The sequence below is a fragment of the Balaenoptera musculus genome, chromosome 14 (genome assembly GCF_009873245.2).
Source record: "Balaenoptera musculus isolate JJ_BM4_2016_0621 chromosome 14, mBalMus1.pri.v3, whole genome shotgun sequence".
Classification (NCBI taxonomy): domain Eukaryota; kingdom Metazoa; phylum Chordata; class Mammalia; order Artiodactyla; family Balaenopteridae; genus Balaenoptera; species Balaenoptera musculus.
The window spans coordinates 31251805-31278334 of NC_045798.1; the positions used below are offsets into that span (position 1 = coordinate 31251805).

At 47.5% G+C, this 26530-nt stretch overlaps 1 protein-coding gene across 4 annotated transcripts in view; it reads right to left on the reverse strand.

The window, feature by feature from the left end:
* Positions 1-461: 461 nt before the first annotated feature.
* The window catches only part of MTCL1 (microtubule crosslinking factor 1), a 128672-nt gene continuing 102603 nt past the window's right edge, over positions 462-26530 (reverse strand). For 3 of the 4 annotated variants that reach the window (XM_036822937.1, XM_036822936.1, XM_036822934.1), the window contains 6 exons: positions 21877-22044; positions 16734-16988; positions 11792-12088; positions 9913-9944; positions 6866-8354; positions 462-1643 (listed from right to left, as the gene is read on the reverse strand). In XM_036822937.1, coding sequence (XP_036678832.1) covers positions 1431-1643; positions 6866-8354; positions 9913-9944; positions 11792-12088; positions 16734-16988; positions 21877-22044 — 2454 coding nt within the window. In that variant the 3' untranslated portion in view covers positions 462-1430. Of the gene's footprint in view, positions 1644-4141; positions 4199-6865; positions 8355-9912; positions 9945-11791; positions 12089-16733; positions 16989-21876; positions 22045-26530 lie in introns of all 4 variants that reach the window. The other variant, XM_036822935.1, reaches the window with a different exon arrangement.

Genomic DNA, 26530 nt, shown 5'->3' on the forward strand with positions numbered 1-26530 from the left:
TAATGGAACTGTGGTAATACTGGGAGAATAACTTATACCATAGCCGGTTTGTTACTGAAAGAAAGATTACAGATAGAAGCTTCGGCCTGAAATAGTTCTTGTTTTCTTCATCAGCACCACTTCTTCGTAAACTCCTACTTATCAAACACTGGCAGCTTGGGCTGCATCTCAGTCCGGGGATGGAAACGGCCTCTCCCACCTTCTGAGGAGGGGAGAGGGTGGGCGCATTCTGACTGTGGATAACTGTTTTCCTCACACCCCCTCGCCTACCCATTTTGGCTTTTTTAGCAAAAATGTAGTCGCCTGTTTATCTATTCCAGGATGCCCTTGCAGAGAAGCTGCAAGGCCGTTGTGCACTCACAGTGCATCCCAGTCAGATACGTGAGTGGCTGTATGACCCCCCTCGCCCCCACAACGGGAACCTTTTGCGTGAGCCGTTAGGAAAAGGTGGAGGGTGCGTGAGACACAAGGTCTGGGACAGGTGCCGTCTTGTAAAGGCTTTATTTCTTCTTCATCATCGTCTCATACAGACTCCGAGGCACCACCCTCTCTCTTTCCATTTGGTATCCTCAGGACTTTTTGTAGTGTTTTTCCTTAAACAAGGAAATTTGGAGTAAACGCTGTATTGCCTGTTAATCTTTTAACAATAATTTTAAAATGCCATCGCTGTTGTATCATCAATGCGAGAAGACAACAACAGTACAGTACGAGGGGGTTCACACTGTATCACAGTGGGACAGAGGGCTCACACATAGGCGGGGCGAGACCACAGCAGCGGTATGTACATGCACCCCAGTGCTTCGAACCCAGAGACGTGCAGGTCGAGAAGAATATGTGGATTATACAGCAGGTCTGGACAACCCGGCTGAGGCCTCTCTACCTTTCCAGAATGCTGCCATCTATCCCCTCAAGGATATAGGAGATCTGCCTTGTCTACTGGCTGGCTTCATGGTTTTTTCATTACAAAAAGTTCACTGAATCATACAGTCTGAAGCATTTCAAAAATTCTTAAAAAACAAGAACACTGACAAAATAAAATTAACTTAAAACACTCTAATTCAACGTGGAAATAAACCAAACCAAATGTTAACAGTGCAAATTTAACAGTGAGGCAGTCAGTATCGCGCGCGAGGGTGTTCAGAATCTCTTAAAAACTTTTTGTTTTTAAATTTATATCTTATTTACCTTTTTTTTGTTTAATATAAAAAAGATGGAGACAAAAATAGTTTTCTGAGCTATGAAAAAAATTAAGTTCTTACAGGCACGTTTACTGTTTCATTCTAGAAACATCTCAGATTCACAGGTTGAACATTCAGCAGCTGTGTTATTTTTTTTAAAAAAAACATTCTTTGACCTTGGGAAAACCAGATCTCTCCTTTTGGGGCAGAGTTCGGTTGATGATGACGGTGTGGTTATGCAATTACAGTGAATTATTCCAGATAATCCATGCGAGCCTGCATCACAGGTGTGGCTTCTCCCCGGGCAGCCTCCTCCTCCAAGGAGGTCGGGTCTCCGGGTGACGGAGCCGGTGAGGCAGTGGGGGAATGTGGGGCCCAACGGGACGGAGGGCGACGGTTTGCTGGTCTCTCGGGCCTGGAGAAGCAGGGTTCTAAGGATGGAGCTAGTGCAGAACAAGGGAGTTCCTTCAAAGCCGAGGAAGAGAAAGACAGGGTTACTCAGACGGACAGGTCCTCTGGGAGGTGATTTCCCCCAAACAAACTTCTCAGTAGGCTCAAGTGCAACAGACCAGGGTGTCTGCAACTTCTGAATGCTAAGTTATACGTTGCTCACGGAGTATAAGTTAAAAAGGTAAGTAAAGAATTCAACACGAATGACCAGTGACGACAGTAATGGGAAGATAGCAAATTATGATGAAAACGTGGCATGAGATGGGTGTGTATATGAGGCGCCTTCGGAATTGGGCTGCAGCAAGTGGAAGGGGGGAGCCAGAGTCCTGAGTGGTCTGCCCAGTCCTAAGAGGCTGGCCATGAAGGGATCTATGACTCCATCAGGCTGCACCAGCAACGGGGCTCACCTTCAAACCAACTCTGCTACCGTTTATTCCAGGTTGACTGGCACTGGGTTAAACTCCCACAACATGGAGATAATGCTGCAGGCAGAAACTTTCATTAGATAAAACCACCTAAATTACTCTTCCTGGCAGCAGCATTTAAAAAGTGGAGCCCGGGCTTCCCTGGTGGTGCAGTGGTTAAGAATCCACCTGCCAATGCAGCGGACACGGGTTTGATCCCTGGTCCGGGAAGATCCCACACACCTCGGAGCAACTAAGCCCGTGTGCCACAACTACTGAGCCTGCACTCTAGAGCCTGTGCTCCGCAACAAGAGAAGCCCCTGCACCACAACGAAGACCCAACACAGCTAAAAATAAAAACAAACGAAAATTTATAAAATAAAATTTTAAAAAGTGGAGCCCGAGTGTATGGGCTCCTGCACCTTCTGAGGACCGATAACCCCGGGACCGATCACCTACAGTACGTCCTCTCAAGGCTGCTGCTCCTTTTTTTGTATTAGAGGCTGTTGAGCTACTTGTCCTTACTCTGCACGCCAGGACAAAGGACACTGACTGGGGATCTGTGGGCAGCTGTGGCCTGAGGAAATGGTGAGCTCTATCTACCCAGACACCCACACAACAAGAGGCTGAGGTGGGAAACCACTGCAATGAAGAATACAGAACAAGGACCCTCAGAGCCACTCAGGAAGTAAGTCGAGGGATGTAAAGAGATGTGATGAGCACAGCAGAGCAGAAGGAGGAGCATGTAGTCATCAGAGCGACAGAGAGAAGATGGAGGGCGGGGCACAGGAGGGATGGGGGAGTGGTCGCCGCCCGGGGGCAGCAGAAAAGGAGCATCGACACACACGATGACTAACGTCCCTAGACCTGCTGGTGGCACTTCATGTGACGACAGTGAGGCCTCATCAGCAAAGCACTTATACTAATGGAAACCATGACAACCAGAGATACCTCGCCTGTGAAAACACATCAGCACTGAAACAGCCAAAATTAAAGGAAACGTCCTCACCTCAGCCCAGCCCAGGGCACGAGGGACGGTGGCTCAAGATATGTGTGGTTTGTGTTGCGTATATAAGAGTGTTGGGTTGTAATATGTGTTGTCTATCAGTGTGTGTAGGTTGCCGGCATAGGATTTTTGGACACCACTGTGGCCTGTTTCTACTTAGCTGATGCTGAGTGACAAGGGTTTTCTGTTAATTTGTGCCACCTCGTCACTAGCATCTGTGTGCACAGAAGAAATGCTCTGTGACCATGAGTTCAAGGGGACAAAGTTCTCTTTAGTGTCACACCAGCAAATCTGAGCAAGTGATGCTGTTTTTTCCCAAGAAGCCCCTGCCATAGGCTCTGGGGGCATCTCATCCTTGCAGCACCTCTTCTGGAAATGGCCTCTGGAGCCATTCTTTGTCAGTCATTTTTCGTGGGGCATGTGCTTAGTCTTTGAGAGCCAGTTGTATTTAAGGCCAGTGGATAAGGGGGGGGGGGTGACTATATCCTTGATCAGAAACAAGGTTGGTATTTTCTCACAAGCCTTGATTCAGGCTCTGAAGGTGATTCTGCAATTTTGGAGCAGGGACGATTGTGTTGTTTAGTCAATTAACACACATTGATTGAGCACTTACTATGACCCCCATGGTGACCACTAGGAAGGACAAGATATATTTGTATTTATTCCCTCTGGTGTGGTTTTTGAAAAAAAAAGAGAAAAGCCTCATGCGTAATGGTCACACCTTATTATAGTACATGGCAATGCACAGCCACCGAAATGTCAGTGAGCAGGCACAGGCCGACTGGGAGCACGCTCAGCTCAGAGACCCTGCAGGCTGGACGGTTCCCTCTCTGGCCAATGTCCTTTTACCCCTTCGGGAGCATACTGGCTGCAGACTGCACAGGAGAGGGGAGATCTCAATAGGATCTCTACTGAGCAGTCAGTATCCCAGGGGGCAAGTGGTCCCGTCCAGGCCTGCCATCTGTCCCTGCAGGTGGACCCCTGGGCCAGCCTGGAGCAGAGCTGCCCAGGACAGTGGGGCCTCATTCTGTGGGTCAGATGCCAGCCCTGAGCTACATGACAACCTCTCCAGACAGTGTGGAAAGAAGGAAGAAAGCACTTACGGCGTGAGGCAGGCAGGGCTAGAGTCCCCAGGGGGCAGTTAGTAAGACAGTTTGGTTCTGGACAGAACAGACAGACAAAGAAGAGAAAAGCAAGTAGGTTGGAAAGTACTTTTTAAAAAGAACAACAGTAAAGGTTTAAAGTCAACAGGCCTGGTGGCAGCTCCAGGGACAGCCATCTGGAGAAGCGAGGTCCCACAGAAGCGGGCACACAGTCTGGTCCCCGCCTGGCCAGAGCAGGAGGGGCCCTCACGACAGCACAGCTACAGACCTCTCCCTTCCGCTGGCTATTCTTCTCTTCTTCCCGAGCTGCCCCTTGGCATTTAACATTTCCAACACCCTACAACTGCTGTTTTTGAAACAGAGCCCATTAAACAGCCAGATTGTTTTAGTCACAATGACCAAATGACTGCAGCTCAGACTAAAACTTTCCCTTCGAATTTTCCACTGAGACATTTCCAGATTATCCTCTATTTCCAGATTATCCTCTCTCTCCACACCAGACCTGCTCACAGCTTCTCTCTGCATTGTGCATTGGTGCTATGTCTTCAAGAGAAACAGAGGAATAAGTAGCTCGTGGGGTGAGAGTGAAGGGAGAAAGGGAGTTTCCTACTGTGCCCGTTCCTGGCTAGGGATGACTCCATCACCCACGTCTAGATGTCCCATTGAGCACTCCGGGAAAGATTCTCCCACACGGGCTCAGAGGAGGGTGGGAAATCTGAATTCGTTCTGATTTTGAAACGAAAAAAACTACCACAAATCTAGGGAGGGATGGGAAGGGGTCTTGGGGTTTCCAATGGGCCTAAGTCAGTTCAGGTGAAGCCAGTTCAGGTGAGGAATAATTCCACTGGAGTCTAGAATAAGCCAAATTCCAACAGGAAAGGAAAAAGAGCCCATGACATTTAAACACTGCCCGTGAGAGCTCCATGCCAGTTCTGAACCCCTGACACCGTGCCTGGGCCCCGTTTAAATCGGCCATCACCTCTTTTGGTAGTAAACACACCGAGTGAGAAGAAAATCTAAGACACTTCACAGAGGACCAAAGGGGGCACAGCGTTATACGGATAAAGCCATTTTCACGCCTTGGTTTAATAATGACTGAATCACAGCACTATTTCCTTTCTAGTCTCATAGATTGCCTGCAGCATTCATTCGTGACTCAAAATGAATTTAGTCTCTAATATAAATGGACACCACAGACAGGCCAGTTAATGCTTGGGACAAAGCTCTCATTCCAAGGAGGTGTGGCACTCACCCAGCTAGACCCCCTGCAGCAGCAAACCACTTACCTGAGGGGCCCTGAGGGATGGGGTAACAGAAGCCCGCAGAAGACACCATTTGTTACCTGAGAACACAACCTCCTTCTCAGAGCACGCGAACAGCCTTATCACAAAGACGCGTACCTTTGGCAGGCATAGGCCACAGACTGTCAATATTATTAGGTTGAACCATATGGTGTTGCCATTTCTGTAGGTCACTGGCAATTTCACATGGTTTAAATCTATTTCAGATTTAAACTCTATATTTTGAGTTAAATGCCTCTTGTTGGGTTATACTGGGAAGCTGAGCATTCCTTTTCCCGCTGTGGGAAATGTGGGGCAGCAGGTGGATCGGGTGACACAGGAAATACACCTCCTCCTCTCCTCACCTGTGCAGCTGGGGCTGCAGAGCCTTGGGAGGGAGCGTGTACGTGTCCTTCTCTAACCTTCACCATCTGCTGTCTGCCCAGCCTGGAGAATGCCTACCGGTGTCTGCATTCCACTGCTGTGGAGGTTTTGCATCTGGTTTCCTGGTGGGTCAGGCCTCACCCCCAGGTGTACACATAAGGGTGTCTGACCAAGGGCTGGGAAACCTCCTCTCTGGCACTGCGTGAACGATAAGACCAACATCACCACCGTTTTCACCCCCGGCACCAGCATCTGGCTTTGTTTTATTTTGCTCATTCTTGCTGTGGTCCAGTTATACCCCATGTGGGTATGAGCAGGGCAGAATTCAAGATCGACTGATTTGCAAATAACCTTAAGGGGGGAAGGATACAATAATAATAATCACATAATAATATGTGACAATATGGATAATACGTGTGGTCATAGGTGACAATAATAGGCGATGTTTAAGGGGATAACGATTATAATCGCGTTGTATGAAGGCAGGATTTTGACCTTATCCATTCGTCTCACCTGGTTTTACTGCTAAGAGAACGCACGCACACAGAGAGGGTAATGGGATTTGTGAGACGTGAACCCGCTGTCTGCACTGAAGCCAGCGCTGGGATCCAGACACCCTTCCTGTAGGTCCTGACGAGAGGTGTTCTATGTCCACCCTGTCAAAACCCTCTCTCTCCATCACAGCTGGAGCAGAAAGCCTGATGTTGCCCACACACACTCCCAGGACACAAACTCATACAGAAGGAGGGGAGATATGACCCCACGTGAAAAGCCCTGCCCTGATAAACAGACAAGCATGCATCACTGAGGCCAGAGTGGAGGACCTGAGTCCGTCCCTGAGCTCCTTAAGAAAACCATCTCATGGTCCTCAGAGGATCACTGACGGCAATAAAACGAAGTTCTCTTTTAAGAAGCAGCTCAGGGTTTGCGTTCCTGCTTCTTCCATCCTCCCCTAAACCTCCTGAACTCACATAACCTGGTACAGCCCCAGGGTCAGCTGTGCTGACACTGAAAAGGACGAGCCGCAGGGGGAGGGGGTGGGATACTCAGCATCCGTTACCTCGATGGACCCTGGCTGGGCTCTGACCGTCATTTCTCCCACGGGGCCGCTGCTGCTGAGACTGGGGGTGCCGTGGGCGGCCTGCCTCTGCTCCTCCTTTAAGGCGTGTTCCAACAGCTTCCGGTGGAGGATCCGGGCGACGTTCTCTGTGAGCGTGTAGCCGGGGGGAGCGGACAGGTCCTGCCTCGCGGGTGTGCCCTCTCCCCCTTCCTCCCTGCACGTCTCGGAGCCACCCCCGACCGGGCTGGGCGACCGGCCTCGGGAGCTGGGGCTTGTGTCCTGGCCTGGGCCCAGCTCCGGCAGGGGCTCTGCCGAACGAGACCGACTGGCGGCCCGCACCCCCTTCTGGAAGGGGTCCTGCACCATAGGGCTGTGGTCGATGATGCTGAAGAGGCTGGAGAGGCCGTCGTTGATGGCGGCGTGCACAGGGCTCTCCCGAGTGGTGGTAGAACGGGCCCAGGCCGACTCGCCGCAGCCCTTCGGGGCCAGCCCCGGGGAGGTCCTGCTGCTTGGCTGGTCCACCCTGGGGAGGGGCTTCCTCTGCAGCTTGGGAGACCCGTACTTCGGGGAGCAGCATGTGCGTTCAAACTTGGCCTGCACCTTCTCGATGGCGGGGGCCACCTGCCTGTTCCTGAGGCCGCGGGAGGGAGAGGACACGGGCGTGGTGCCACCCCCCGCCTTGGGCGTGAGACACTTGTGGGGGCTGCTGGTGACGGTGCTGCCCCGCAGGGCTTCGGTCTGCAGGCCGATGCTGATGGTCTGGACGGTCTGCGTCCCTGTCGTCCGGGACCCATTGGTCTGGCAGGCCGTGTCCTTGACCAGAGGCTCCCCGGGGCTGGAGCAGACGGCGCTGACGGAGAAGGCCACCTCCTTCATGTCATCACTCAGGTTCTTGGACATCTCCAGGCTGTGCAGCGGGGAGGAGAAACCGAGGGTGCTGTCGAGGGGCCAGAGCCCACCCTCCGTGTAGTCTCGGGGGTGCTTGGAGGGGGCACAGGGCCACCTGCTAAGAATGTGTTCAGAAGAGCCCCCCTTGGTGCCCCCCGGGCCCCCTCGGGCCCTGCCCTCACCGCCTGCCACCACGGTGCCATCCAGCCTCCGGATGGCGGGCGGGCTGTGCAGCATCCTCACCCCGGCCTGCTCGGCGCAGACAAGGCTCCGCGGGAGCTGCTTCTGGCAGTGCTCCGGGCTGGTCACGGTGTCCGTGGTCAGGGTGATGCTCGTGGTGAGGTACCAGGAGGAGTCGGAGAAAGGGTCGGTGCTGGCCTCGGAGCTCGCCCGACCCGCCTCGGTTCTGTCTGCCCAGGGGTCTGGGGGCCTGTCGTCCCAGCTCTTGCTGTTGAACTCCTCGATGTACTTGAGGTCATCTGGGGACAGGGGCGGGGTGACGTCCTCCTTGCTGCTGGTGGCGGGCAGGCCCTTCTCTGGCAGGAAGGGAGAGCCATCCATCAGGCGCTGGAACTCAGACATGGATGACACGGACACGGCCCTGGGGAAGGGGAGAGGAGAGGTGTCAGCTGCCACCAGCTAGGGAGCCACGGCCCTGGAACCCCTGACCCAGCACACCCTGTGTCCTGCCTGCATGCACAGTGCCTGTGTCTCCACCTGAAGGATCAAGACACGTTCCAGCTGCCTGATGTTTTCCACTCTTGGGCTGACCCTCTGGTGTCCAACAGGCTTTTATGGCTCTGGAATTGCTGCAGGAGCCTTGTATTGGTCAGAATTTACTACGGCCGACCCTCAAAACCGTGGGAGAGGTGGGGCTCCGGGGCAGTCAGAGCTAAGCTCTAACCCTTCTCTGCAATATTCTAGTTCAGTGCCCGGATGCTCCACAGGAAGAAGGGGAGCCTGGCTGTGGCCTGGCCTCTCCACGTACTTGATGGGCACCTTCAATGTCGGAGCTGCGGGAGCTTCCCGAGTTCCCGGCATTAGAGCAGGCGCGCATCCCACAGATGTGAACGCACCACAGTCCCAATCCAAACGAAATGAGCAGCGGGGAGGGAGAGATGCCACCACAAAGCGACTGTGACCTGAAGTCTTCTCCGCCCACGGGCCTCATCCTCTGTCGGCTTAAAGCACTAACAACAGTCTCTCCCAAGGCCAACGGAAGATGTGGAGGAGAGGAGGGCAGTGGAAGGTGTGATCAGGCTGGCGAATGATTTCAACACCATTTCAAACAGAAATCCCCCCTGGCCCTGCCCAGACCCACCCACAGGCTCAGTCCTCCCCTTCCCTCTCTACTCAGTTTAAACAAATTTGCGTATATGTGCCTTTTCAGACACGTCCCATCATACATATAAGGCTTACTAGAATATATGATTATGAACACCAACTACTTTATATTTACTTCAAGGATTACCGCCAGGAAATACTGTAATAAATTCTCCTAGGAGAGCTTTTAAATGGTCAGTCTATAAAGTGTCTCATAACATATCAAGAGGGAGTTTTTTCAGACTTTAAATTAGAAGAAAGGGTTTCCATGGACTTTCAAAAACCATTTAACACAATCATCTCCTTATATACACAACACAACTCTAACCACACAGCTCTTACCGTGACACTAACACACACATGAACGCAGCATAGCACTGGCCTTTTTGTTGCTAATAATTTAAAATACCGTATTTATGAAATTAATAATAAAGCAACTACTTATCCAGAAGTTTTACTCTAAGTCATTTTTGAAGAGTGTCACAGTACACTGCAGTGACAAGATAGAATTTTAAGTAAGACCAGGTGATTTTTTAAATTTTTGGTTGCATTGGGTCTTTGTTGCTGCGTGCGGGCTTTCTCTAGTTGCGGCGAGCAGGGGCTTCTCATTGCAGTGGCTTCTCTTGTTGCAGAGCAAGGGCTTCAGTAGTATGTGGCTTGAGGGCTCTAGAGCACAGGCTCAGTAGTTGTGGCATGTGGGATCTTCCCGGACCAGGGCTCGAATCTGTGTCCCCTGCATTGGCAGGCAGATTCCTAACCACTGTGCCACCAGGGAAGCCCAAGACCAGGAGGTTTTTACTGCAGTAGTCTACTATCATTTCATCAATCTTACTTACCTTTGAAGATTTCCCTTGTGATTTTCTTCTTCCTATAAAGAAGAAGTAAGTTTATCTGAATCGGTTAACATTGGCTGCCTGGGGGCCTTCAGGGTGCTAAGTGATTTGTTTTTCTCTTAGGACAATACCATTTAAAACATACATGGCAGCCAAGTTTGGGCCAGGAGTGCCTCTGCCTCTCAGCCCTTTGAAGTACAATAATGACACCAGAATCCAGGGGTGATGAGGGCTTAGAGCCTCTGAGTCCAGGGAGGGCCCACGTGAGTGAGAAAAATTGGCTATAAACCTTGTCACAGAGTGGCTCTCCTGTGCTCCTCAGAGGGCATCACTAAGCACGTGAGCTTCAAAGCTGCCTCGTCAATGACTGAAAGTGTGTGTGAGTGAGAGAGAGCGAACACACACGCATGCAAGAGAGGAGGGGGAGAACGGGGAGAAGAAGGAGATGGAGGAGGCGGAGGAAAGGAAGACAAGGGTGAGAGCAAGTTAGGGGAGAGATGTCTCTTGGCCTCAGCCTGTCTATAGAAGTCGGTGTGAGAGGTATAGACTACTACATATAAAATAAATAAGCTACAAGGATTGTACAGCACAGGGAATATTGCCAATATTTTATAATAACTAAAGGGAGCATAACCTTTAAAAATTGTGAATCACTGTTGTACACCTGCAACTTACATTGCAAACCAACTGTACTGCAATAAAAAATGCAAAAAAAAAGTCGGTGTGACGTCCTTAGAGGGCTCTTTGTTTTAAATATCGCCCTTGGGAATCAGGGAAGGTACAGTGACCTCTGCTAAAGAAGAGAACATGCACACACGGTCCTCCTGAGGACACCCCCGTGCGGACCAGTCCTGAGGGAGCAAGGCCCAGTGAGCCTTCGAGGTATCGCGACTTGAGTCCTGGAACAGCAAACCACCTGAGCATCCCCCAGGGAGCCCTCCCTATGGGATCTGGCCACTGCTTTGAGATGGCATAGGAGACGTTGCCACTAGATCCCTGGGGTGGCATGCTGGCACTGTCACCTCTGCTGGGTACAGGTGCTGAGGAGAAGGCACTTGACCTCGCCGACCTGTGACTGAGGGTGATCCCCCACTTCAACATCCCTGCCTGACGGGCACCCTGTCTGCTGAGCGTGTCAAATGACAGGTGCAACCACTGTGAGATTGGCTCACAGGTATGATTCCTAAAATCAGTCTTTAAAACCCAGTTTTTAAAAAGTCATAACCAGAAAAACCCAATGCTGTGCCGTGGAGATTTCTGCACAGAGCTAAGCTCTTCTATTTGCTGATCTAAGTTACATAGGTTTCTAGTGTGGGATTTTTTTCCCTTTGCCCAAATAAGGTATTTATTGTACGTCATTGGTTAGTGTGACATTTGTTACTTTCTTTAAAGCAAATTTTTTTTCTGTTATTAATGTTTTCTGGAATCAGAAGGCCATACTATGATTTTAAGAAAAGTTGCAGCTCTGCACTTCCTGGGATCTGTTGGGTTTGCCAGAAAGTTCGTTTGGTTAATGAATACGTCGTTAAATAAAGTTCTTGCTGAAAATGAAAAATGTCTTTTATTTTTACTTAAAACTGAACGAACTTTTTGGTCAACCCAGTATTTCCTCTTGTGTTTCACTGGACACTCCCGTTCCTGAGACTCCCATTCACACAGGACACAAGCCCTGAATTTCTGAACCTGAGACAAGCGGCTAAGTGAAGCAGGGAGCCTGGGGTCAGGACCACCAAGCAAAGCTCCTGCATCATGAAGGGTTCGTTTTTACTGACCCCAGAGGCCGTGATATGCAAAACCAGGGGCCTGCCAGCCACTCGGCCGGCTTCCCAAGCCCCTGCCCTCGGTCCTGCCGCAGGTAACTACACCCCAAACCCAGGCTGACCTCGGGGAAGCAGTTCCTGAACTCCCTCTCGGGCTTGCGGTCTGGAGGCTCCTCTGGCTCGTCGTCCAAGGACAGGGCGTCCAAGTAGAGGTTCTCCCGGGCCGAGCACCTGTCCGATTCCTTCAGCTTGGACAGCGGCTGGTCCTCGAACGTGCTGGAGTCGGTGTCCGTGCAGGGCCACATCCCCGTGGGGTGGGGGGCCCAGGGGCTCCCCGTGTGGGCACAGGGGCGGACATCGCCTTCCTTTTGATCACAGAGGAAACTGCCACCTCTCTGGGGACTGTTTTCTTTCTGCAACTTGAGGGTTTTAAAAATGAAAACAATTAGCCTCATTCTTCTGTCTGTTGCTCCCTAAGGTCATGGTTTCTCCACAATTTGGAATTAACATATGGTCTATCTGAAAGACGGTGAGAAGTCTACGTTCTTAAAGTTCTGACCTTAATTTCAAAAATAACACATCACAAATGCTTTTTGAAAAGAAAAATCACAATTTTATATGGACTAGAAAAATCTGCATTAACCACATGCAAGCCAGCTCCTTCTGATGAGAATATGTTATTGTATATAACTTTGAGTACTGTGCTCACAGGAAATTATACATGTATTTTTTTAATCTAACATTACCAAATGACACATTTAGAACTCCCTTTTTGTAATTACCTTCAGAACGTAAGGCACACTCAGTGGAAAGCCATCAGTGATAGCAAACTTCTGAGGGTGAATTTGATTTTCCTAACTAGCAGGGTTTCTAAATAACAACAGAGCATGGTGGTCTCCAAATTATTTGAAATGGGTCCTACATAAATCCCGAGTGATCACCTGGGTTATAACCATTGGGTGTCGAAAACATCCTACACTTTGCTTGAGAGGATTAAAATTTAGCTACAGAGGTAATTAAAGATCTGGTATGACTAGAAAAAGAAACAAAAACATGAGCCACATAGTTTGGAGTCATACTTTTCTCTGACTTGGTAAATGCAAGCAGCAGCAGTGGGGAAACCTCAGGAGACCTAGAACCACTGTGTGTGGCTGGTCGTCTCAGCTCAGTGTCCCCACCTGTAAGAGGGGTGCCCCTCCCTCTGGGGCTGTGGGAGGGCTGCAGGCCGGGCCCAGTGTAAATAAAGCTCACTGTTCGTCAGCAGGACCACCACTGACCCCCCTTGAGGCCTCCGTGATTCCTCGGGCCTGGGTGCACTGATGAGCGAACGCCTCATGTCCTCACAGCATGGGGGCCCTTCAAGAGGAGCCACCTGGAACCACAGGGACGGGCAGGGACACGCGTGCCTGCAGTGCTCTCTCCTCGGAGGAGTCCTGAGGGGCTGCCCTGGACCCTGCCGGGCTCCCCTCCAAAACAGGCAGAAAGCACCTTTGACAGCTCGGCTCATGCACTCCACCGCCCTGGCTGCTCTTTGGACTTGAACTCAAAGGTGCGGGCGGCAGAAGTGGTGCTGAGACGGTGCCCGGAGGCTCTGACCCTCCCTTGGAAGCGCATTCATTTACCCTTTAACAAGGCATCTTTCACAAACTACACCTCCTGTCCTCACTCAAGCCTTCATCAGCAAGCTGGATAAGTGTGGCCTGTGTGTCGTAGGGAACAAAGCCATGAGGAGTCATGGGGACTTTTTTACTTATTTCTAGTAATTTCTGAGGTGGTGGAACCAGTCTCAGAGTATTATCTTCATTTTAGGAGACAGATGGAGATTCAAGCAGCTGGAGCTTAAATGTTAGAGTTTGAGGCAGAATCCCCGTTGAATTAGGGAACAAGCAAGTCACCAGGGGTTTCAGCTAAGCCCCCTCTGCTCTCTACCCCCTCCCCGGTGACATAGCTCTCAAAGATGCTAAATGCTTTCTTTTTTAAAAAAATGAAAAGGAAAGTTTTTTATTATGTTCATCTAATGCATGTCAGTGTGATTTAGTTTCAACATATGATCATCTCCAAGCTATTTCGGGCACAGAATTAAAATGCAAGAATCACATTTGAAGCTGTAAATGTGCATGGAGGGTGTGTGTGAAGAGGGGGGAGAATGACTACAGGGGAGAGCTATGATCCAGCACATTCTCACTCAGCAAAATGGGGTTTCAAAAATAAACCTGGGCAGCCAGGAGCAATGTGCACTAAAGCTGTGTTAGTTAGGTTCCCTAAAAATGAGCTGGAGTGGTTTCAGCTGGAGGTGTCTGCTGCCAAGATGCCTCTGCAGTGCTGACATAGAATAAAAGGTCCCTAAAAGGATAGGGTTTCCTAGGAGAGTCATTTCAAACGAGGCATCGGCACCTACTGTACTTAGAGTCCTGCAGTAGAACAACTTATAAAGCAAACACCAAATTTACAAGATTTGCAGGCAACAATAAACCCTTGAGAATGTCACTTTACCTGACAAGAAAAAAGGTTACTTTGTACACAGGTTTTAAAAGAACAGCCTTTCATGCTGTAGAGGTAACTGATTTAAGGAAGTCACTGGAAGAAGAATGGAGTGACATGTGAGCTTTCGTTTAGTTCTTTAACACAGCCAACTCCCAAGGCCTCTGCAGGCTAACTGGGACTGAACAATTCAGAGGAGAAATGTAGTGTAACTCCAGGAAAGTTAACTCTCACCCATCAGATCTGGGTTGAGACAGATGCTGATAAGATAGATGGTGTGTGTTGCATGACCTTAACCACATTCCCACAGTCATTCGTCATATCAAATGCCTCACATGGCACAGAAATTATGTAGGAATTCAACACCACCAGGCAAGTACGAAGCATGTGTTCTCAAAGTGGAAAATGGATTTAGTGTTACTTCTTTCACCATCTGTATTAGGTCATCACAGACAAGGTTACACGGCCCACCACGTAGTCAGATATGGAGGGGCATACATTATGAAGAATGTTTGTCTACGTGTCTTGTTTATCTACGGAACGTGCAGCTAAAAGTTAAATGAATGAACAACTCAATAACTGATTAAAAAAAAAATCTACACACACTACACTTTAGCCAATTTCCTCTTTTACAGAGAATGCCTATAACTGCTTTTCCTCATTTTCAGGATTGGGTACTGTGATTTTTTAAATGTCAAATATTTGGGGGGGAAGGCTGGATTTATTTTTGAAAGCCACAATTGCATATCTGAAGCATCAACAAACCCTCTTCTAAAAACAGCAGTGAAATCATTGTACAAAGCCTGCGGGATCCACCACACAGATTTCAGGAACAGATGAATGAACGCCCAGAACCCACGTGTCTTGAGTCCATTTTGCTCAAAGATGTTAAGGCTGTCATCGTGGTAGGGCCATGGCAGTAGCGACAGTCTGGAAATGGAGTTCAGCCCCTGCCCACTCATCTTTCCAAAGATAGTCTTAAAATGGGGTGGCTGCTCATCCCTAGGGCATTAACTCTTCGAACACTGAATGTCACTGGATGTCTTACTAATTTTTCCTTTACTAGAAATTCCTCATTCCCCAAAGTAAAATGAAGCCCTTACAAAGACTTGCTTAACTTACATCCAAGGTGTGACTTCCAAAATGAAGCCATGATGAGACCAACAAGCCTACAGCTCACGGGCAAAGGGGATGATGACGATGGCCTTGCTGGGGTGTGGGAGGGACAGTGTGTGTGGTCCTGGAGGGACGGCCAGGAGGGACCCTCCCTGATAACGAGGTACCTGGAGGAGCCAGGATACTGGTTAACGAACATTGGATGAATCCGTGACCACTTTGTAAGAGTACGTGCTGCATCTGCCCCTACAATTCCCACCCGACAGCTGCTCCTCTGCATAGGGCACAGGCGCACAGGGGATTTACGACAGAAGATTCTTCTCAGGTGCCGCATTTCTAGGCCAAACAGGAAGTGGCCAACTTTCCTTTGATAGAATTTGGGGAATTTTGAAATGAGCCAGATCATCTAGCAGTCTGGTGACTCAGCTGTGTGAGTAACCAAACCCAGGAAGGACGTCGGGCCTCTTTACGTGCAGTGCACTTCTGCTCAGAGGTTTCAGAGCCGTTCCTGGTCCTTTTCAGTTCTCTCTCCCTCGCCCCCTCCCTTCTCCACAGTGAGCAGAAACGGACCTTTGCCACTGCACCTGCAGAACACAGGTCCCATGTCTAGGGATAATACAGCACATTTTCCAAAAGGCAGCATGGATATTTATAATAGAATAATGAGGTTATTTTTCCTGCATTCAGTTTATTGATGAATACATTTCCTTGAGGCCTCCTGAATTTATAAGTGTGACAGGCTGAACTACAGTGTATGCTATGTCAAAATCCAGCCAGGGTAGAATCCCAGTCCTTCATCAGTTTCATGTGAAAATTTAATTTGTGCACTACTCAGGCAGGACTGCAGCTACGCAAACTGTCCTAAGTCTGACGCAAGGCAGGGAATGATTATCTCTAGAACAACAACTCCCCCTTTCCCACAGAACTCATCTGCATTTTTCAATGTTTGTTTAGCTGAAGATGATGAACAATCAGTCACTTCCCCTGACTGTGTCCTGTCTAATTACAGCTCCACAAGATCCACAGCAGGTGCAAACAGCCTGACTTCCTACTGAATTCAGCAGTTTCTTTACTAATGGACAACAATTCCATTCAAGCTGAAGCAGTCACCATGACCGCATCTTTAGTGGCAGACTTAAAAACTAGTTTGCTTTTTGGTAGAAATCACTTCCTAAGGCCTGAAATAATCTCATCTCTCAAGTTTAGTCTTTAAACACCTTTAAAAAGTTACCCCCCAACCGTACACACACAGGGAAGTTAACCACAGACTTTGCAATGAAAAGGTCTGTGTCATGGGAGGGCTGAGCCTAGGTCTCCAACACCAGAACTCCTAGGATTTCTACTTCCTCCTCTGGAAGCCCCTACATCAGCCTGATGCAGCAGAGACCTCCGAGCTCTGATTTTCCCCTTCTGAGTGCTCTGATTTCCAGGTCAGGCATCTCCGCCTCCTCCCTGGGGCATCCTCACCTGTTCGATTCTCCACAGGAGCTCCTTCTCTTGCTGCCCCCACTCCTGCCGCTCCCGGTCCAGGCGGTCGAGAAGCTCTACCTTCTCCCGGTTCCAGTTCTTCTCGCTGTGGTGGATCTGCCATCGCAGGTCCATGACTAGCCCATGACTGTCGGCCAGGAGCTTCTGCTGTGCCTCCCTCTCCTTCCTGAACACCCCTTTGCTGTCAGCAGAGGAGCCCGGGTCTCCCAAGCTTTTCTCAGTCTTCGCTTCCAGCTGTCAAGGAGAACAGACTTAGGAACTTAGTCCCTGACAGTCTCGCAGTAGTAGGTGAAGAAAATCTCAGCACTCTCATGTATTATCCCTGGAAACATGTTTAAACCAAGATCTGACCAGTCTTATGGAGGAAGCACTTTTCATCTTTAAAGTCCTAATTAAAAACATCTGACATGGGAGAAAATATTTGTAAACAAAGCAACTGACAAAGGATTAATCTCCAAAATATACAAGCAGCTCATGCAGCACAATATCAAAAAAACAAACAACCCAATCCAAAAATGGGCAGAAGACCTAAATAGACATTTCTCCAAAGAAGATATACAGATTGCCAACAAACACATGAAAGGATGCTCAACATCACTAATCATTAGAGAAATGCAAATCAAAACTACAGTATCACCTCACACCAGTCAGAATGGCCATCATCAAAAAGTCTACAAACAGTAAATGCTGGAATGGGTGTGGAGAAAAGGGAACCCTATTGCACTGTTGGTGGGAATGTAAATTGATACAGCCACTATGGAGAACAGTACGGAGGTTCCTTAAAAAACTAAAATTAGAACTACCATATGACCTAGCAATCCCACTACTGGGCATATACCCTGAGAAAACCATAATTCAAAAAGAGACGTGTACCACAATGTTCATTGCAGCTCTGTTTATAATAGCCAGGACATGGAAGCAACCTAAGTGTCCATCAACAGATGAATGGATAAAGAAGATGTGGCACATATATACAATGGAATATTACTCAGCCATAAAAAGAAACGAAATTGAACTATTTGTAGTGAGGTGGATGGACCTAGAGTCTGTCATATATAGAGTGACGTAAGTCAGAAAGAGAAAAATATTGTATGCTAACATATATATATGGAATCTTAAAAAAAAAAAAAAGTGGTTCTGATGAACCTAGGGGCAGGACAGGAATAAAGACACAGACATAGAGAATGGACTTGAGGACATGGGGAGGGGGAAGGGTAGGCTGGGATGAAGTGAGAGAGTAGCACTGACATATATACACTACCAAATGTAAAATAGCTAGCTAGTGGAAAGCAGCTGCATAGCACAGGGAGATCAGCTCAGTGCTTTCTGACCATCTAGAGGGGTGGGAGGGAGACACAAGAGGGAGGGGATATGGGGATATACGTATACATATGGCTGATTCACTTTGTTGTACAGCAGAAACAAACACAACATTGTAAAGCAATTATACTCCAATAAAGACTTTAAAAAAAAAAAATCTTGACGGAGTCACACAGAAGGTGAAGCAGTGAATCCACCCAGCTTCCCAGAGTCTGCTTCTTGCTCTCCTTCCCAACTGTGAGTCACCACATCTCTTGCCTGTCCTGCTGTACAGCTCCTTGCGGGCAGGCACGTGTCTGCCCCTACATCCTTAGCCCCCATGTGGAACCTGGTGATGGGACAGTGATGTAACCTAGCAGTCTATAATAACGCCCAGGAGATTAAAGACCAAAAACTAACAAGCAAGCAAAAGAACTCCCATCTAGACATCACATGCAAACTGCTGAAAACCAAAGAGGAAACCTTGGAGGCAGACAGAGAAAAAAAATACACCACACACGGAGGTGCACAGATGAGAATGACAGCAGACCTGTCCTCGGAAAGTATGTAAGTCAGGGGAAAATGGAGTGACATCTTGAAAGGGCTGGAGGGGGAAAATGTCGACCTCAACAGAATTCTGTACTCAGCAACAGCATCTTTCAAAAATAATAGAAGAAAAATGCTTTTTCAACAAATGAAAACTTTAAAGCAGGCTTACATTTCAAGAAATGATAGAGGAAATTTTCAGGCACAAGGAATATGATATCAACAAACACTTTGCACAAAAAATGAACACTAGAAATGACCTAAATAAATGCAAATATAACTCATTTTCTCCTGTTTTTAACTGCTTTAGAATGCTACTGAGTGTCTAAAAGTAGTTGCATTGTATTTTGTGTTTACAGAATGTGTAGAAGTAAACTGTCTGACAACAGCACAGAGGACAGGAGGAGGGAATTGGGGGTGTACTGTTGTTGGTGAATGTGATAAATTGTAGTGAAAGAAAGATTCATGAACATAAAGATGTATCCTTTTGCCTATTCTAGTTCAGCAGATCCCTGAAGTCTACCCATGGACCCATGTTAATCCATTTCAACTCTAATGGTTTCTAATCCATTCTGTACCTCGATACCAGAATAACTTCTTAAAAATGCAAGTCAAAATGCTTTACTCCCATGATAAAATCAGGATTAATGTTTCAATTCTTTGGCGATTCTTCTTTCCACTCGTTATGTGACAAGGTGCAGCTCCTCTGGTGTGCCATGCCCCTTTCTTCATGATGTCCCTTTTTTGTCCGAAACACTGTTTCTCTCCTTTTCCATGTGCCCACTCCTGTTCATCCTCTGAGATTCATTCTAAGCAGAGCTTTCACAAACAACCCTTCCCTGAACCCTCAAGCTGAGGTGTGTGCCCTGCATGCCCCCCCATCCCTGAGAGCCTGTGTACAGGCCTGGAGAGGCACTTACCACACTAGTACTAACTGTGGCCCTTGTCTGGTCTCCCACTGCACTGAGAACCCTTTCAAGATCTGTCTTATTTGTTGGGGGATCCCTGGCAGTTAGAGCAAGGTCTGACCTAGGAGTCAGTTGAAGGAATCACAGATTTGGGAACTGACACAAGATGGCCTCCACTGAGAGAAAATACTTCACTTTTGGGAGAATTCAACGGTTTTGCATTTAAGTAGAAAAGGATAAAGACGAGTGAACTAGCATCAGCCCACATCCATCATTCCCCGGGCTCCAAATGTTTGAGAAACTCTTAAACAATTTGGGGCAGAAGACTAAATCTTTACCTATTACCACCTGGCTTCTGGGTTTGAAGTCCTAGCTTTATTTCTTGGTGTTTAGTGATTCTCCCCGAGGCTTTATTTGTAGCAAATGTGTGGGTGGACACCAGGTTCCTCTAAAACAAAGATGAAAGGTTTTGAAGCTGGCTCAAGTCAAAGATTATGCCTCCTCTTTTTAGCTACCCTTACATCTCTGAAAATATTTAGGTTTTTCCACTATAAACATAGTTTTAAGTAAGTTTAAAGGCAGCTCATCAGAACGTCCTTACTCATTTCTTCTCCACTGCCAGCTCTTCAGGCTGTGAACTAAGATAAACAGAAAATCTAGTAAGAACCTCCTACCCAGCAGTAGGCAGGATTCATAACTGGGTTAGCAGCTGCATCCCTTGCCTAGCCTGGCCCGGTACTTTGGTCCAGCTGTGCTTTGCTGCTTCCCCTGCAGAGGAGGCTATGCCTGTGCTCCACCCAGGGCTATGAGCTGGACACCACTGCTCCCTTGGACCAGGCAGCAGTGCCCGTGAACTTGTGGGCACCACGGGAGCTGTCTTCTTTTGACAGGACAGGCCCTTTAATCTTTTATCAAGGCCATTTAGAAGATGTCTTCTTTCCAGGCAAGTTTTTTCTTTCATGACTGAGCCAATTCATACAAAGTTTTGATTACTTCATGGTTTGCCTCAAAACAGGGCCTAGAAAATAGATTATCAAGGACGCGCAGACCTTTCCTCCCTTATTGTGATCAAGGGGCTGGAAGAAACCTGGAGAAGCAATCTGAGCGAGCAGGCCCTACATGAGAAGTGACATGGCTTTCAAAGATTTCCAGGGAGAAAGCACTTAGAAAACAGCGTTCCTGGCTCAGCCCGATCTTAACGACCAGGGCCGGTGTCTCAAATCCCCGAGAGGCTCTGCTCTCTTGTGGGCGGTGGAGGCAGTAACCTGCTGTCAGCTCCAGTCACACTAAAGGCTCTGTGATCTGAGACGACACGCTTCCTCTGGGCCTCGGGCGCCTTCCGTGTAAATAAGGACACTGAAATTGATCAGACTTCTAGGACTGTAGTGGGAGGTCTACAAGCTCTTTCTGGTATTGGGAGAAGTCTAACGGGAAGTATTCATTTCCTTTTTTCAGAGGTAACTAAACCACAATCTGCTTTTTCTTTGTCCCTGTCTGAATTCTGTCAGTGCACTCTGATCACGTTTTCACCCTGGCCGTGCTTCCGTGGCGCTAAAGACAGCCTTGCTCCCTTCTCCCCACCTCCTCACCAACACTTGCTATTTCTAGTTTTCCTGATAAGAACCATTCCAACAGGTGTGAGGTGACAGCTCATTGTGGTTTTGATTTGCATTTCCCTGATGATTAATAATGTAGAACATCTTTTCATGTATCTTGTTATCTGAAGAAAACGAAAACACTAATGCAAAAAGATATCCCCCATGTTCATAGCAGCACTATTTACAATAGCCGAGAAATAACGCACAACCTAAGTGTTCATCGACAGATGAATGGATAAAGATGTGGTACATTTGTATAATGGAATACTACTCAACCATGAAAAAGAATGAAATAATGCCATTTGCAGCAACATGGATGGACGCCGAAGGCATTATGCTAAGTGAAATAAGTCAGAGAAAGATAAATACTGCATGATTTCTGGTATATGTGGACTCTATAAATATTATAAGTGAAGCCAAGCTCAGAGATACATGGAACAAATTGGGGGTTGCCAAGGGGAAGGGGGCAGGGAATGGGTGAACTCTTTTTGCTTTTAGTTTAAATAAATTGAACAATAATAATAAAAAGAGACAACCTTGCTCTACACAGAATGGGAAAATAAACACTACTTTTGAAATGCTGCTGGGTTGGGGCAGTGTTCCAGATCTGGGAGAGGTAATAGGAGGGAAAAGACAGCACTGTGGGAAGGCGGGGACTTTCTGGGGTGGCAGAGGCAGCTGCTCCCAGCTTTCTCCTCTCACCCTCTTTCCCTGGCACGCCCTGGGATCCGGACCCTCCCCACGGTCGGAGCGGAACCCTGGCGGCCGTACCTGCTCCAGGCGGCACGTGAGCGCAGCCCACTCCACATCCCAGGAGGCCTTGTCACCGGCATATTGTTGCTGCAGCCGCCGCCGGGCACGTTCGTCCTCCCACAGCTCCACACGCAGCTCCTCCAGCAGCGCCTTGAGCGCGCAGAACAGCGGCTGGTTCTCTGCCACCTGCGGGGACACCGGGCGGCTCTGCCATCTCACAAGGGTGAGGACAGGAGGCTGGCAAGCAAAGGGGCACTGGTGCCGGGCTGTCTCCAAGGTGGGTGGGAGGGAATCTGCACAGTTAGTGGGAGAGCCGGGTTCCCTGATCGCCTGCAGGATCTGGGGCTGACGCTGCCAAGGGCTCATTGGATTAGGATGCTAGCACCACAGGAACCCGGAGCAGAGACGGGAGGAAGCTGTGGGAGGCCAGGGGGAGCCAAGCCAGGGCTGCCAGGACACTCTGCTTGACTTCAGATGTCCCGGCTCTGGTTGAGGAGCAGAAATAATGAGATACCTACACTCACGTATGTATGCTATCATTTGAGTGCCAGCTGTTGAACCAGAAGGGAATTAATAAAGGGCTCATGTCTCTTATCAACATAGGTGGTCATACTCAGACTCGTAGTTACTAAGAGGTCATATATTACAATATATGACAAGCATAGTCATGGGGTGGGGGTGACTTTTGAGGTTTAACAATTAAAGCCAAAAGTAGAGGGTGTGGAAAAAAGGGAACCCTCTTGCACTGTTGGTGGGAATGGAAATTGATACAGCCACTATGGAGAACAGTAGGGAGATTCCTTAAAAAACTAAAAATAGAACTACCATACGACCCAGCAGTCCCACTACTGGGCATATACCTTGAGAAAACCATGATTCAAAAAGAGTCATGTAACACAATGTTCATTGCAGCTCTATTTACAATAGTCAGGACATGGAAGCAACGTAAGTGTCCATCGACAGATGGATGTATAAAGATGATGTGGCACATATATATACAATGGAATATTACTCAGCCATAAAAAAAAACGAAACTGAGTTATTTGTAGTGAGGTGGGTGGACCCAGAGTCTGTCATACAGAGTGAAGTAAGTCAGAAAGAGAAAAACAACGTACGCTAACATATATATATGGAATCTAAAAAAAAAAAATTGTCATGAAGAACCTAGGGGTAGGACAGGAATAAAGACGCAGACGTAGAGAATGGACTTGAGGACACGGGGAGGGGGAAGGGTAAGCTGGGACAAAGTGAGAGTGGCATGGACATATATACATTACCAAATGTAAAATAGCTAGTGGGAAGCAGCCGCATAGCACAGGGAGATCAGCTCGGTGCTTTGTGACCACCTAGGGGGGTGGGATAGGGAGGGTGGGAGGGAGCCGCAAGAGGGAGGAGATAATGGGGATATATGCATATGTATAGCTGATTCACTTTGTTATAAAGCAGAAACTAACACACCACTGTAAAGCAATTATACTCCAATAAAGATGTTTAAAAAAAAAAGCCAAAGGTAAATGGTTAACTTGTTCGTGAAGGCTTCCTCGTGGTCCCCCGAGATAGAATCACTATCCCTCTCTTTTCTGCTCACTAATGGCAGGAAGAACCACTGCACCTACTTGTTTATCCTGTTCCTCCCCTGTCCCCCAGATCTGTAAGTTGTGGGAGGAGACAGTGCTTAGCTCATGGGAAGCATGCAAACAGGTCTGATAAATGAAGAATGGATTTTTATTACTAATCTGCTTATACCTAACTTAAAAGATTTTATATTTTCTAAAACCAGTCCAGCCCTTTGGACACACATTTCAAAACCATGATTGCTATCTTAGTATGCTTCAGCATGGGAATTTTTTCAGAAAGGTTTGGCCAAATGAATTAATACACACTGAATCAATTATGGTACCTGGATGATAAAAGCCACACGAGCCCATCTCTTCCAATCACACAGAAAACACTAAAAGCCTATCTCGAGCTCCCAGACCGGTCTCAGGGAAATCCTGTTTGGTATATTTATGAGGCAGGAAAAATAAAAGCTCTCTCAGTCCTGCTGGAGGCAGGTGGTCTGTAATATGGGAAGACAGAGAATCCCCTATATGGTAAACCTCCAGTGCCGGGGCAGCAAGGAGTGGACCTCCAGCCTGGGGTCTGCATGCCCATCAGCCTTCTGTCCTCCATCAGCTCGAGAGCCAGTCGTGCTTCTAAAACCATCTAGTCAGTGCACAAAACATACATGTACATATACAAAAATGGCTAACTGCATTTGGGGAGAATTTGAGATACTTCGCATATGTTTGGATTTAAATAAAGTTGAATTAGAAAAGAGAAACTCCTTAACATGAGATTTATCACTGAAGACACCATAGTTTTCTCCATAGTTTACCTGAAGAGTTTTAATATTAGATACAGTAGACTTTTGGTTGAGTGGAATGGTCTGTTTGTTAGCATTTATTGCTCCTTGATTTTTCTCACCTTGAACAGCAATTTTCACTTTTAGCTTTGAGATGAAAGGCACTAAGAGGACAATTCAGTTAACATTTGCAAAACTCAGCAGATAGAGAACATTCTAAAAATCCTACATGTTCTTTCCAACCATCTGAATATAAGTAAATTACCTCTATTCTCAACGAGATGCTCATAAAATGTGTGAAATTGTATTGATAATAAATGCAGAAGTTCCTTTCAGCTCTACACCAAAAGTATTTAAAAATGATATAAGTGCAAGTGAGTGACAAGACGTGCTGCAACAGTCTTTTCACAAATACACATCTCCCTAAGTACAGAATTTGTTTGCTGAAAAATTAGATATGGTTTATGATAGATTTGATTTTTTCATCTTTGGATTTTAAATTTTTTAAAAAAATCACTATTCAAGTCAAACAGTTTTAAGCATAAAATACTAATAATTTTGATCCACTCTTTGGAGTAGTCTCATTTTCACTTTAGAAAAAGCAGAAAACCACATAATAAATTCTTATATGTTATTAATAACTCCCTGTGAAGCCCAAGTTGTGTATGTGGTCAGCTGTGGGCTTCTTAGGCATATAACAAACAGCCGTGACAACATTAGGACCAGAACTTTGTGCTCCTTGAAAGCAGGGTTCACATGACAGTCCTTTTGCAGATTGAAAATTTGCTTCCTCTGGAAGTAAGTACTTTTTGGCATTAGCAGATATCAGATTAAATAAAATTAAGCCTTAATGTTTTCATGCACATTTGGGTCAGAGTAATCAACAATGTCCTGTTAATACCAATATTATATTTAATCATCATGGAATGAGCTCAAAATTGCTTCGGGGTGAGGGTGGCCAAAGGGAACAAGAGCCCAGAGAATTGATGCTATTTGGTACCTGTTCCCATGGTCACCCGGGAGCAGCAATGTGGCCTGGCAAGCAGCCAGCCTAGCTCTGCCACTGGAGAACAATGGCAAGAGCTGATGTCCAAGGGAATGAGCCATAGATGGGCATGATCCTTCCAAATGACTGTTACACACATAAAAACCCAATGATGGTAACTAATGCTAATGGTTTCTAATGGGCCAGGGTGTGTTAATCATTCACCTACAGAACCTTGCTTGCATCTCACATCTATCCTGAGTGCACAGTCACGTGCCTGTGTCACAGGGGAGGAACCACAGTGACAGGTGACCTGTCTGGCCGTGAGGAAGTGTGGAGCCCGAGTGCAATCCAGGCCTGTGCCACCTGAGGCCAGACAAGCCCACCAACATATGTGAATTCTGGCATCATACCCTACCCGGGCTTTTTTTTTTTTTTAAAGATGCCTAATCTCTGTGAAGCAAATTCCATCCCCCCACATCAGGAGAAATAATAATAGTGAGCCATCCTGAAAGAATGCCTAGAAGTTACTCCTCTCACTTTTTCTCTCAGTGGTGGCCCTTTGCTGGGCTAAGTTTTTGGTAAAAAGACCTAAATCAAGTCGAGAATGGAATCAAGACTCTGGTCCATTTCGAGGTCTTCAGGTGAAAGTCTTCTTGGATACAGAGCTTTCTGAACCTTCTGTGCCAGGGGCCCGGCTCTGCAACCTTTTAACTTATATATCTGGTAAGTGTGGTCAATTAAAAAGACCAACTTTTCAATCTCCTTAAGATCAGCTGGTTGGTTTTCTTGCAGAGAAACAGGATAAAATGGTTCCACTATTTCCTTCTCCTCGTTCTAAGGGCATTTCAGCCCTTCCAAGCTCATCTCTCTTGGGGAAGGCTTAAAATAATCCCAGAATTGGCATCAGGAGCTTGACTGTGCTATAACGTTTTAAGCTTATAACAGGTTCAAGGTTGGGCTTCAGCCAATAGGACTGCTACCCAGTTATAGGACAAGTATTAATAGAAAGTGAAAAGGAAATTTATAGAAAGGTAGCATACCAATTGGTGAGGCAATACCAGCTACTTTACAGAATCACTTTTGCCTAAGATTTCTAAGACATGTGCATCGTAATTCTGTGAAAGAGCTAAACTACCATCAACTACTTTGCTTGCGTCAGAGCCATTAACTTGGAGATGGGTTTAATCTGAAGTTGGAACAGAGGTACTGACCTGCTGCTATGGGCTGACCCGCAAAAAGCCAGTCACAAAATAGAGGTGCTGGCCTCCACCTCCTACTCACTTAGGCAGAGAGAGTTCTGGAATGCTGTGGTGGCTGCCCCTGACCCCAACACAGGCATG